The sequence below is a fragment of the Rattus norvegicus genome, chromosome 13 (assembly GCF_021556685.1).
Source record: "Rattus norvegicus strain SHRSP/BbbUtx chromosome 13, alternate assembly SHRSP_T2T, whole genome shotgun sequence".
In the NCBI taxonomy this organism is placed as follows: Eukaryota; Metazoa; Chordata; class Mammalia; order Rodentia; family Muridae; genus Rattus; species Rattus norvegicus.
This window is the reverse complement of record NC_141546.1, coordinates 65,400,311-65,415,039: the sequence shown is the minus strand read 5'-3', so window position 1 is coordinate 65,415,039 and position 14,729 is coordinate 65,400,311. Positions and strand designations below refer to the sequence as shown.

The window sequence follows — 14,729 nt, the reverse complement described above, 5'->3', positions numbered from 1 at the left end:
CAAGACCCCTGAGCTGTCTAAACGGGACATGCAATCATGGATCTCTTTAGGGGGATTTCTGCATAGAACTTTAGCTTTAAAGGGATCGTTAACCAGAAGCAAACACAGGATTGGCTAAGCCTGAATGACATTTCCATGTTTACTTTTGAAACTGAAGTCCCTGGCGTATATAATGAAGCGGTCCTAGATAAATGGCCCACCCAGTATTTCTGGTTTGGGAGAAGTTGCAGCTGCGGCTAGCCGGGGTAGCATTTCACCTCATACCTCAGCTCAACTGATCCCTGAGAGGTCACGGCTCACTGCTCCTCTATTGTTGGCTTTATTTTGAGGTTTGTTATGTAGGTTGGGCCTAATGCCTGTCATGGTTTAGGCCATGGTGGTGACATCGTGACCCAAAGCCCCTGGTTTCTTGAGCTAATCTAGCGCGAGTAGACTTAAAGCAAGCAAGGTTCATAGAGAAGGAAAAAGTGTGGTGTGGAATTAAAAGGATTGCTGTTCTGGGAGTGGGGTTGGGTTGCCAGGTAGGAGTTTTTTAATTCTCTAAAGGAGTAGGATTTAAGTGAGAGCTTCCTAGCTGGCAGGAACTAATCATTGGATGTTTGCTGTCTCACCCTGCCAGAGGGAATGTCAGTAAAGGCAGGAAGTTAGGTCAGTGGGGTATAGTAATCAGCACACTTAGCACTTAAAGATGGAGGCATCTCAGTTCCCGGGGAATGAAGGTCTAGGATGTTAGTAGGGAACTTATTAGCTCATTTATTCAGTCAACAAACCTTACTAAGTGTCTATGCTCAGAGTCAAAGGAGATAGACATGTCTAATATTCTTGCAAATCTCAGAGGTACATAATTATAGACTCTGTACATGGGTTGGGTAGAATATTTATCCAAATGGGACTGTATTTCATAATAGTAGACCTATAAGAAGCGTATTAAAATGGATAAGAGAGTATAGAGATTTGCATGGGAATGTAAGGATATAAAGATACAAATATGGGGACATACACGGTGCTACGTGATTGAACAACAGACAGACGTGTCTGTCTGTCGGGAGGTCAGAAAGGCAGAACATCACTAAGTGACCAAAGAATAAGGAAATCAGCATGAGAGAATGTGCGAGGAAAGCCAGACACAATGCATTTGTTTTCCTACTAGAACCACCCACAGTGGAAGACCTGCAACCTCCCTTTAACACTCCGTTCCAAGAACGGTTGGCCAATCAGCGCATGGCATTTCCATGCCCTGCAAAAGGTATGTAAGACTCAGGGACACGGGCATGGGTGGAGCTTGTAATAATGTGATATGACTCCAGGATTCTTCATTGCACTCAAAATATCACACTTGTACAGTTCCACCTGCCAGCCCTTGTTATAACGTTTGAACATAACAGAAACTCCCTCGCTTCAAACGACTCTTTGAATTGGTACCTTTGCATCCCTCACATTTTATTTCTCTCACTGAAAGGCTCTCCCAACCCTTCAAGCTTGCTTAATCTAGGTTGGGGATTTAGCTCAGTGGTAGAGCGCTTGCCTAGCAAGCACAAGGCCCTGGGTTCGATACCCAGCTCCAAAAAGAAAAAAAAAGTAAGCTTGCTTAATCTAAGACTCTTTTCAAGATAGTTCAATGCTTTTCTGCTGCTTTTCATTTCATTCCTTCTGGAGGTGTTTTCTTTTTAAAAATGTCACAGTAGAGCTATTCGCATTATTATCTATTAATGGTAATCAATAAGGTTGCAAATTAGGGCCATCACCCATCTGAGGCAATTTTATCTTGATCCTTTTTTAGTCATTTATTAACTTATCTATTTATTCACTTTACATCCTGATTGCAACCCCCCTTCCTCCTCTCCTCCCAGTCCCACCATTACAAATCCTTCCCCCCACTGTCCCCTCCCCTTCTCCTCATAGAAGGGGAAGTCCCTTGGGTACTACTCCACCTGGGACATCTAGTCCCAGCAGGGCTAAGCACATCCTTTCCCACTGAGGCCTAGCCTGGCAATCTACTTAGTAGAAGGGGAACCAATAGCAGGCAACAGAGTCAGAGACAGCCCCTGCCCCAGTTGTTAAGGAACCCACATGAACACTAAGCTGCAAGTCGGCCACAAGTGTATTAGAGTATTGCATGCTCTTTGGTGGTGGTTCAGTTTCTGTGAGCGGCATGGGGCCAGGGTAGTCAACTCTGTAGGTCTTCTTGTGTTGTCCTAGACCCCTCTGGCTGGCTCAATCCTATCCCCAACTCTTCTACAAGACTCCCTGAGCTCCACCTGATGCTTAGCTGTGGTTCTTTGCATGTGTCTCCATCTGCTGCTGAATGAGGTCTCCTTGAAAGGCTTCTTCATCCAGCAACAGATTTAATCCTTCTTTTTTCTAAGTCTACCCACATTGGCAATTCTGGGACTATGTCATATATAACACGCCTCTCAGTGGTTTTTCAAAACCATGCCTTTCCTATAATAATAATTATTTATTATTATTATTGTTATTGCTATTATTATTGTTATTATTATTATGCGTGTGAAGAATTTTGAGGAGTCAGTTCTCTCCTTCCACTGTGGATTCTAAGGGTCAAAATCAGTCATCAGACTTCACAGCAAGGACTTTTAGCCAGCGAGCCATCTCATTGGCCCACTTTCTGTTGTCTTTGTTATAAATGTCATCTTGATAATTGTTATTCTAGTAATCTTAAATAAAAGGTAGTGCTCTGCTTTTTTTTCTTCTGCCTGTCCATTTACCTTTTCATGTTCTACTTTAATAAATGTTAATGGGAAAGTCTGGTTGATATCCACAAAGGAAGGATGGGATAACAGGAAATGACTGTAACCTTTTTTCTCAGAATGAGGACAGATGGCTGGAGTCAATCAGCTTTACTCTCTTTTCCACATTAGTCAAAAATCTCATACCTACTGAGATGAAATATGTTATCTTTTCATTTTCCCCTTGTAAATATGCCTTCCCTAATCACTTTAATATAACATTAGTTAGTAATGAATTTAGCTTCCCCAGTACATTGCATATATTTCAGTCATCTTTTTGGACTTATCCTGGATTGTACATCCTACTTTTAATAAATTTCTTATCTTAGAATTGATTGCTAACTACCTCTTATGAAATCCTATTGGTTTTATTTAATGGGCTTTGTCTTCAGTGTAGAAATTAATTGAGTTTTAAAGTGTTTAGAATTGTGCCTTTTAAATTTTTACTAAGTAACATATTCACAACACGGTGACTGATTTTCTATCCATAATATCCTCTTTGGTTTTATTTTACATTTAATACAGTTTTTTATCATTTACAACTACAAACATGTGACTTCTATTTGTTCTGCTATCCACTAGTAAATCCAGGAAAATATATTTTTTCTCATCACTTTGTCAACTTTTAGAGAATTGAACTCTTGTCTTTGATGAACAGATAAGATGTTGAAAGGGTATGTGGGCAGTGGGAGCTCCTCATATTTGCTGGATAGAGCCTTTCCCCCAGTAACTATAGGCCACAGATTGCGTTCTTTGTAAATTCTCTTTGTTGGGCGGATTCCTGGCCTATTCCTGTAACAACCCCATGCTTTGCTGCGTTTACTTCACTCCTAGGTTCCCTACGTATCCTGTCAGTTTGATGGCTGCACATATTTTCTACCCCTAGTCACTACTGTAGTGAACTCACCAGAAAAAAAAAAATGATTTCCTTGTAGTCTGAGTTTTCTGATCAAAAGCAACTTTGATCAACTGGAAGCCACAAGTCTGAAAATACTTGTCTTTTTTCACTTGGAGTCATGAAAAAACTACCATTAACTGTCACCTCTTGGCTTTTATCCTGAAAGTGGCACAGGGCCTCAGGATACACATTGTAGTCACAACAGGAAGTCTATCTGTTCTGAATGTATTTGATTTTTTTAAAAAAAACATTTAATTTTGTTATAAAAAGGCTTTAATTTCCTACTTAGGTACTCCTAAACCAACCATCAAGTGGTTACACAATGGTAAAGAGGTGACAGGGCAGGAGCCTGGTGTCTCTATCTTGGAAGATGGAGCGCTATTGGTAATCGCTTCTGTTACACCACTCAACAATGGCGAGTACATCTGTGTGGCCGTCAACGAAGCCGGGACCACAGAAAGGAAATACAACCTCAGAGTTCACGGTAAATGTAGATTAAAATACTAAAGCCACATAGCTAAACGTATGACTGTTTCGAATTCTTGCATGTTTGTCATTTAGTCAATATATGATTCTTTAACATTAATATAAATGTATTAATATCAAACAGAAGGTAGGAAAATAGGTTTGTATCTACTCGTCATTCAACACTTCATGCATTTTTAGTTGAGACTTTACATCCCTCAAAGTTTAAATAGGAGATAAAAATACAGCATGAAATCCTGTTCTCCCTGGTAAGTCATTCTCTTACCTACTCCAGAGCAAAACAGTTTCACACACTCTGTTGGCATGGCTTCTCAGAGATTTCCATAAGACAAAAAAGTGTGAAACCTGATGGATATAGATAGAATATAGATGATAGAATATTATACCCACTCTCTGTACCTGGGCTATTTCATTGAAAAATCTATAGTATGAATTATTCTAGTCTTTAACTGTTATCTATAACATCTCTCTGAATGAGTTCATAGAATTTATTTAACCTTCCTCTACTAATGTATTAGTACTGGTTAGTATTGTACTAATGTATTTGTAATGTAGTAAGTATCCAGATTGTTACCGGTTTTTCACAACTATTTAAACTTTCAAAGAAAAAATTTAAACCTGTGTCATTTTGTGGGAGTATGTGAGTTTTAGGTTTTGGTGCCTATGGTTTTCATAGACACCGTGTGCAGTCACTCCCACAGTCAAGTGGTAAGTGTTATTGCTTAAACGAGTCTCCTAAGACTTTACCTCAGATAATTCATCCTTCAAGTTATACTAAATGTCATCCTGAACTTAAGACCTCGCCATAAAACACACCATTACATCAGGATTTTTATTTGTAAACGTATTGGCAGACACTTCTCGTTTATAAGAAAGCATGTGTTTGCATATACCTACCTTTTCTACCCTCTCTTACTTTTGACACTCGGAGCTCCTGTTGATCACAAGACCATCCAGTCCTGATTCCTCTCTTTTGCAGTTCCACCAGTAATTAAAGATAAAGAACATGTGAGCAATGTGTCCGTGTTGGTAAACCAACTGGCCAGCCTCTACTGTGAAGTAGAAGGAACTCCGTCCCCGGTCATAATGTGGTATAAGGATGACATCCAGGTAAATGCAGACACCAAATGTGTACAGTTCTCTGCCTCTGTACCCGGATGAATCGTTCGGTTGTGAGTTTCTTCTCAGTGATGACAAACACCGCTTCTCTGCTCTCACTGTGGAGAGCTCTGGAAATAATAGCCCTCTGCTTCGTGCAGGTGACAGAAAGCAGCACTGTTCAGATCGTGAATAATGGAAAGATTCTAAAACTCTTCAAGGCGTCTGCAGAGGATACCGGAAGATACTCCTGCAAAGCGATTAATATTGCAGGAACCTCTCAGAAGGACTTTAGTGTGAATGTACTAGGTAAGGAAAAACCTCCTTTTAAAATAAACCTATACATTACATGCATTTCTTATGTATGCCAAAATAAAGAGATATGAAATAGATAGGAGAAATACCATTTACACCATTCTTTAGTAGGTTGTTTTTTAATTTTAGATATTTAAAATACAAAGATGGCTTTGACTCACCTATCCCAAGGTACCGTGAACTTAAAAGTGACGCAGTGTATGTTAAAGATTTCTCTAGACAGCAGCTATGTAGAGAAGTAGTTATTTATATGCATAGGTAGCTATGAGATATGGTGCAATTATTATGATGTGGACATCTCCTGAAGCCAGCAGGATGCTTGAATCAACCCTGGTTGCAATTGGGAGAAGACGTCTAAGAGAATGTGATGGGTGTTTCTAACACGAAGGGAATTCTGAAAGCTAGTCATCACTGTATAGATTACTATACATCACTATAGATTATGATACACGTAATTTTAAGTGGTGTCATTAGTTTAATTTTTAGTTAATAAAGTTATATTTGACATTATAAGTTTATCCCATGGCAAACAACCTTCTCTCTATTTAATGTTTTGTTATCAAAATAAGCATGTAATTGGTGTTTTTAGTGAAGGTGAAGCCTGGAAGTGGATATGGTCATAAAAACTTGCATCCATCAATTCCCTTACTTTCCCCCAAATCTGAACTCCATTATGTTTGCTTTTCCTACAGCTAGATGTGTATTTATTCACAGCCCATATGAGCAACCTTGGCATGTTTTGTCTCACTGGTCTTGGCATCGTATCTCCTGATATTCATTCCCTCCACAAATGCCATCTGTGTCCGACAAGTCCCAAATGCTCAGCTTTAGCTCAGAATTCTTTGAACACTAGGAAAAGCTATCTAGTCTTCACCATCCTATCTTTTTATATTTTTATGTACTTATCAAATCTTTGTTATTTTCAAGAGAGTCTCACTAGTTTCATAGGCTGACCTTGAACTCACAATTTTCCTCCCTCAGCCTCCTGAAGGCTGGGGTAATAGAGGCGTGGTATGACGTCCATGTTTCCTTAGCATGTTCTCTCGAATAACTTCTTCATGTGTTGTTGAATGTGGTGGTGCTATGTCAAACTGAAAGATCCTAGTAAATGTTGAGGTCTCTGAGTGACCTGCTTCCTGACCCTTCCCTTTATCCTCGCTCTATGACGACTTTCTAACTGTCTGCTTCTTCCCATTGCATGGGGAAGGCATATTTTTATTTAAGCCCCTTAGCTTCCTCCCTGTACCCACTCTTTACCAATCTCACCTATTCTTCACCCAGCAACGAGTGAGCTCTTTCTATAAATACCTTATCAAGCCATACCTCTTCCCCACCAAACCCCTGTAACTGTCCAGTGATTTTATGAAGATGAATATCAGACCACACCACATGAAACAAGAGCGAGGAATAGATGGTGGGGAAATTATACATGAGTACTTTCATTTGTATAATTCCTAGGATAAAATTGAGTCTATCCTTTTGTATGCTGTATAGCATATTCATACTAAGTTTTGTATAGATGAGAAGGACTGGGGTAGACATGACACACTAGGCAGGATACGATCCACAGGAGACTGATGTTGCCCATATCAATCATTATCATAAATGTGCAGCAATAGCGCATTGGATCACATGAACTTTTTGGCTCGATTACATTCCATGAGTTGTGCGCATGACTTACTATGCCTCAAAATGACCTCTGTTCTATCATTATGTTTGTAGGTAACTGCCCTGCTAACACAATTTCATAGAAATATTCCTGGATTCTAAGCTAACATTTGGTGTGATGTGAAAGGGAGTTCTCAGGAGATGTTTTGTTTCTGACATTGGAACACTGTTGAAATACTTTGATAACCACTGACTGCCTGCTTCTTCCCCACATCTTTGTGCTAAGTCATATACATTATGATAAAATGTCTTTTTTCAAGTTCCACCCAGCATACAAGGTGCCGGCTCCCCAAATGAAGTCTCAGTTGTTCTTAACCACAACATCACCCTACAGTGCCCGGTCAGAGGCACTCCCTTTCCGGCTATTCACTGGTTCAAGGATGGCAAGTGAGTATCTTTCTGTCTTTGTTTAAGGGTGTACTTTATAGGAAACAGATACCCCGATGTGTAGTCTCTACCTCCTTATTCATCACCTTAGAATATACATTATTTAATGAAAGAGAAAAAATCTTGCTTTTTAAAAGTAACATTTTAATAAACAATCATCCAGTAATATCTTCCAATTTTCAGACGACAAAGCTCTTTATAAATTTGGGGAGTTTATTATAGAAATGGATAAGTTTATAATTAGTGCACACCAAAATTCTCTGCACATGTATTATCATAAAATCCGATTCCAATGAAGAGATAATTAGGCCTTTACATGGGACTGAGCTATTGAGAAGGAACAATGGGCTTCGAGAACATAATGAATTCATAGACTCTGTCTGAATGAGGTAGGAGGTACAGACAGGGATTGCACTTCCTCCATTGCAAGCCTCAAGGAAGGCCATTGCCCACACCGCAAAGGCAGCAGTGGCTTACAGTGGTTCAGAGGTTACTTTGCATAGTATGGCTACAGTTTGTGCTGTAATTCCTGTCTGATGAGAAGGAATCTAAGGACTCAGTAGCAGAGAGTCTAGATTGTCCGTGCATAAAATATAGGAATCATTTAAACTTCCAAGAAATCAGTGAGGCAGACACCATAGCGTCCATTCTACGACACCGAAGCGGACATGCATGTCCAGCAGGAGGCACGTCTGCTGATGCTCCCCACAATGCTGCCCTGGCAGATGAGTGAAACTGGCTCATGCCAGACCTCAGGAAACAGATAACATAAGACCAGGATAATCTGCTTCAAGTAACCCGCAGCTACCAGACAGAGCACCAGGGATATGTAGGAGAAGAGCACGATGTCATTTACACGAAAGCTTAGGTTCCTTCGGGATGCATTTAGGAATAAATGTTGCTTAGTGAAAACGAGATGGATAAAAACCAAACTGATTGTGACAAGGAGTCAGAGAGACGGCTCACATTAGTGACAGTACACCAAGAATGGGTTTTTCAACACTAATGCCTAGGCTTATTCGTTTAAGTTTTGTTTAACCTTTATTATTAATAATAAAATCCCCCAAAGTTTTATGGATTTAAGTAACACCAAATGTTCACTCTTTTAAAAAACATCTCCAAATGCACTACAGCAGTGGTTTATGACCTTTTGGGAGGGTCCAATGACCCTTTTGCTTGGGAAACTACAAATGGACCTATGAAATAATTTTTTCTAGGCCTTTATTTTTGGGGGATCCTAACATTGAACTCTCAGACAGAGGACAGAATTTACATCTGAGAAATGCACGGAGAAGTGACAAGGGGCGCTACCAATGTTCTGTGTCCAATGCAGCTGGCAAGCAAGCCAAGGATATAAAGCTCACTCTCTACGGTGAGTGTGACCTTTCTCATGCTGACACCGTTATTCCATTCTAAGCTGAAAACTGAAAGTTTATTCTACTGTTTATTGTCCTTTTCCTCCATGACCTGTACTTAGGAATGTTAGGCAAGTAAAGAGGAGTCTGCCTTTATGTTTTAAACCTTCACAGCGTGTTCAGTTTTCTAATGCTATTCATCCTTAGCTGTGGATTTATTAAAATTATTTAGTAATTTTAATATGGTAAACCTTTCCCGAGTTAGTTAGCATAAGCATAAATACTTTAGGTGTTAAAAAAACTTATAAAGTGTATAAATGCACAAACACATTGACGCAACTAGTATACCAAGTTCGGTTGTTATATTTTCACTCCATCTTGGCTTTTATCCTGCCTATGTGGTAATATTTTTCATGCCATGTATTGTTCTGTTTTCCTCATTTCTTCTTTTCCATAAATAATTTGTCTTAGTTATATTTCTATTGCCATGACAAAACCCTGTGATCAACGCAACTTATAAAAGAAAGCATTTGACTTGGGGATTATAGTTCCAGAGGCTCAGAGTCCTTACCCTCTTGGCAGGGAGCTTGGGGTCAGCAAGCAGTAATGGCACTGGAGCAGGGCAACCCATGAGTAGCATAGGCCTTTGAATCTTCAAATCCTACTTTCAATGAAACACCTCCTCTGACAAAGCCGCACCTCTTAATCCTTTGTGAACAGTTCCCTGAATGGGGACCAGGTATTCAAATACGTGAACTAGCAGGGCTATTCTCATTCAGAGAACCAAATAATGGAAGCCCCTTTTTCACTAAAAAAATTCAACTACCGATTAAGGTGACAGTTAAAAGTCACTTCCATGAATGGAACCCCTAAGTAGACATGTGAATGGCATGCCACAGTCACAAACTTACACAGTAGAACAGAACAGAACTCTATGCTAGTGGGTCTTACCAAGTGTCCAGTCCCTACACTAATGTCACCCTTTCACACAGTGTATAGCACTTGAAGAAAGAGTCACAAACTTCAGTGCTGTCTCCTCACGGGCTCTTTTCAATCCAAAGTGGCTGCCTAGTCTCTATCATGTTATACTAATTCATTTGCTTCCTATCACCTTCTGATAGTCGCTTCTTCATAAGGTTTTGCTTGTTAGATAATTATTGTTAAGTCTAAGAGTCCTAAACTTCATAATAACAGACTTCTATTCTGCCTGCTTCTACTTTGCTGGCAATGTAGAGCAGATGTAAAGACATACTATCCGAATGACGTAGGGCCAGCAGTCATATGTGGCTAGTGAGAAGTTACCGAAGTCTAAATTACATTTATGTAAAGATAAAATGTTCATCAATATCAATGATGGTACAGATGCTTTATATGAGATAGCTGGTTAATAATTTTATGATTTATTCTAAATTTGTACTTGGGATATATTGGACCAAGTAAAATGAGTTGTTAACATTTATTTACCTATTTTCATTTTATACTTTTATTGTGGCCTCTAGAGAATTTTAAATTACATATATAGTTTAAGTTATGTTGAATGGCAGTTTCAGCAATTAGTAAGAACGTGGGCATTAGAAAAAGAAAAACTTGTATTTTTTTCTTTTATTGAATTCTTTAATTTACATTTCAAATGTTATCCCTTTCCCAGTTTCCTATCCATAAGTCCCCTATCCTATTCCCCATCCCTCTCCACAACCACACCCCCCTTCCTGCATCCCTGTCCTGACATTCCCCTACACTGTTGGCAGGACCAAGGGCTTCTCCTCCCATTGGTATCCAACAAGGCCATTCTCTGCTACATATGCAACTGGAGTCATGGCTCTGTCCATGTGTAGTCTTTGGGTAGTGGTTTAATCCCTGGGATCTCTGGTTGGTTGGTTGCAAACCCCTTCAGCTCCTTCAATCCTTTCTCTAATTCCTCCAATGGGGACCCTAATCTCAGTTCAATGGTTTGCTGCTGGCATTTGTTTCTGTATTTGTCATGCTCTGGCTGAGCCTCTCAGGAGACAGCTATATCAGGCTCCTGTCAGCATGCACTTTTTGGCTTCATCAATATTGTCTAGGTTTGGTGGCTGTATACATATACATATATATAGGCTGGAGTGTGCACTCACTGATAAGTGGATATTAGCCCAAAAGCTCAAATTACCCAAGATAAAATCCACAGATCACATGAAGCTCAAGAAGAAGGATACCAAAGTGCAGATGCTTCAGTCCTTCTTAAAAGGAGGAACAAAAATATTCATAGGAGGAGATATGGAAACAAAGTTTGAAAAATTTGTGTTTTTACCCAAACTCTACCACTCCCTAGCTTTGTGACTTCATATGAATTTCCTCATTCCTCTAAATTTCTGTTTTCTCAGTGGAATTAGTAATATTGTTTCTATGAGGATAGAATGCTAAATGTATTAGACAAGTTTTATTTGTCTTACAGTAAGGTGTCAATATATGTTTTTTTATCATTGTCTAGCAATACCACTGCCTTAAAACATATATATATATATATATATATATGTTCTAGCTCTAGTTCTTTCCTTTCTTTTTTCTTTTTTCTTTGTTTCTTTCTTTATTTGCTCCTTCCTTCCATCCTTCCTTCTGTCCTTCCTTCTTTCTGTCCTTCCTTCTTTTCTTTTCCTTCCTTCCTTCCTTCCTTTCTGTCTTCTTTCTTTCTTTCTTTCTTTCTTTCCTTCCTTCCTTCCTTCCTTCTTTCTTTCTCTCTCTCTCTCTCTCTCTCTCTCTTTCTTTCTTTCTTTCTTTCTTTCTTTCTTTCTTTCTTTCTTTCTTTCTTTCTTTCTTTCTTTCTTTCTTTCTTTCTTTCTGTGGTTCACTCTTAGCCTACATTCACCAGAAACTCATGCCTCTGCTTACTAAGGGTTGAGACTGCAGATGTGTGCCACAACATCTAGCTCAAGTCTAGCTTGATTTGCACTTAATTAACTGCATTTTAAAAAAATCAGACTTTTAAAATATAGGTGTCTGTTTCAAGTTTTACTATCTCCTTTGCATCAAAGAAATCGTATTTAAAGCAGATTTTTAAATCGTTTATGTGTAGAAATAGAAGCCTGTTGGGGAAATCTGTCATGAAAAGACATGTCCTCCATAAAAGTACTATTACTGGAAGATTAGCTGTATAGATGCCAAGTTAAACAAAAATCCTATTACCATCATTGTCTGCCTACCAGAGCCAGCCATTGAAACAACAAATACAGTGTCTCCCCAAGCTGCTGCACCCTTGCCAGCATCTATCATGAATACAGTGTGGAGCTTCAGTCAGACTCCTATTTCTGAGAGACTGGGATTTATTCTCTTTGAATCCTCACATTCATGCTGTGTGATCCCCTCCGGCACCCAGGAGAAAGATCTTCTGGGGTTGTCTGATTGAAAGGCAATGCTTATTGAGAAGTTCTGACTATTGTGATTCAGGAAACCATATCCTTTGTTTTCTAGCAAGCTTCCCAGTGCCTTCAAGTGGGTAGCCTTAAGGTTACTTTACTTTGGGAAAATGGAAACATCACAAATAAAAAAGCCCACAAATACTATACTTTAGGCAATTGAGAATAATGTGTATGCAGATTTGAAACTGAGAGAGTCAGCCTAAAATTGATTTATTTATCTCTCTTATTGACGTGCTCATATCTTCACGTGAGGATGAGCAACAAAAGAGCTGAATGTGAACGTTGTATCTAAGTAAGCAAAAGGAGCGGAGACATAGTAATCCGAAATGTATGGAAACACACTGCTACAGTAGCTCAGATATGAATATAGATGTATAAAGAGGGATTAAATGAAGTTACCCTATTATGAAGAGACAATGTCCAACTAAATCCTATATACTAGCAAATGAAAAAATCTCAAGATGGGTTACTCCTTTTTGAGTTGTTGGCCAGTGGCTTGCTGTAGAACCTCAAACATTTCAGACCATTGCTAAGGATCTTGGTACCTCTTCAAAACCATATGATAAGACCCTGTTGCGGAAGACACCTCATATCTGATTCATAGAACATGGAGGAATCAGTCTGGTACTGGCCTGGAAGTCTCATCCCTACTGGCTCTCTTTTACTGGAAGGTGCTATGCATGACTCTAAAGGGGGGTCGGGGGAAGGAATAATTGATGTCACCAGTTGTGAACCCTGCCAGCTACATTAACAACTAGCCTGACAAGATACGCTCTCTGTGTAACAGTGTCACAAACGTGGGAGTAACCAACCACTTTCTGTTTCTGTTTGGACCTAAGGCTTACTCCATGAGATGGAACCCAAAACCATACCTATTATTATTATTATTATTATTATTATTATTATTATTATTATTGTTGTTGTTGTTGTTGTTATTCTGCTAAATGGATATAGTGTTAAAACCGGCTGTAGCTACAGATCAGTATCTCTCAACCCTCCTCAGATAAACTCCTACTTACAGTAGATGACAATTAATACAGAGACTGTCAATAGGTTAACATATAGAGAATACAGACTGTGGGTCGCTCAGGACTAAATGAGATGCATATGTCATACTCTTCCACACAAGATGTAGAAATCTTCCATAAGGAGGGGGGGTGACTGTAAATGCCAGAGGTGGTAAATAACTTCCAGAGACCGTGTTTTGTGTGTAGAATAGAGCAGTTGCACATATGAATTCACAGTGATTTTGACAACATACACAGAACTTCGTAAGTTCAAGGCCGACAAAAATCTCAGTATAGTGCTTGGGAGACAGACACAAAATTATTCAAGAGGGCAATTTTTTTCTGTTATCCAAATTGATGGCAAATGTTCATATGTTATTGGTAATGGGATTTTTTTATCTGCTGCATCTTTGAAGATATGATTCTCATACAATAGATAGGTTCTGCTCAATGTTGATGTTAATTTCTTAACATGATTTTTATTGAATACATTCATTTCTAGGAAAGCTTTTATAACATTCGTTTGTATTCTTTTGATATTTGCATTTTAAGCATTTGATTACAAATGGGCAATTAATCAATTCTAGTTGAAAACTGTATGGAAGATTCTGTTTCAAGAATAAATAGGGAAATCTGGGATGTGGAAACATGCACCTATATCAAACATTGGTAGAATAGTTGTTTGGATTCAGAAGATAAAATAAAAATGTGGATGAATAAAGGTCTTAGTTCTGATGTTAACTTTGACAGCCTGAGAAATGTGTTAATTAGCCTTGCAATACTTGAGTTTGAAAGAACCAAATAACTGCTACAATATTAATTTTGCATATTTAGTATCAGGTGTTTTAATTTTAAATTAAAATCAATGAAAACCGCTTTTTAAATCAAAATGGATATCCAAAGCTTTTCAATATTTAGTAACAGTATTTAAACATAACTCCTCTCATTGAGAAGAAAAGGAAATTTATTCTCATTCTTGAACTTAACAAACATCACCAATGCCAAGGCAAGCAGCTGCTGTAAGCCTGGGTATTAGATTCTGCTTCTCAGGAGGGCCACAGGATTAGTGGTATTTATGTCCCTAACAGCAGATAAAACACACCTTTGGCACCAGGGACTCATTAACACACAGCCATTCTGCACAAAGGACCTGCTGAGAAGTAATACGCAGCACCCAGATGTTTAAACATCACCTCTCCAAGCTCTGTGCATTTCACTAACTCTTTCTTGCTTTCTGTTTTACTTTACTTTTTTTTTTACCATCATCAGTTGTGATGACTCTTAGCAAACTCCAGTTCAGATAGTGTTGCTTAGAATTAATTCCCTGTGGATGTTTTTTTTAATCAATATTTGTTCTGCATAGATTGTTCTTA

The 14,729-nt window shown here is 38.8% G+C and overlaps 1 protein-coding gene across 2 annotated transcripts in view; it reads left to right on the top strand.

Moving 5' to 3' along the window:
• The window catches only part of Hmcn1 (hemicentin 1), a 457,385-nt gene that overhangs the window by 254,074 nt on the left and 188,582 nt on the right, over positions 1-14,729 (top strand). For both annotated transcript variants that reach the window (NM_001271292.2, XM_087580179.1), the window contains 6 exon segments: positions 1,151-1,246; positions 3,935-4,129; positions 5,111-5,241; positions 5,391-5,538; positions 7,473-7,599; positions 8,817-8,971. In NM_001271292.2, the coding sequence (NP_001258221.1) occupies positions 1,151-1,246; positions 3,935-4,129; positions 5,111-5,241; positions 5,391-5,538; positions 7,473-7,599; positions 8,817-8,971 (852 nt within the window).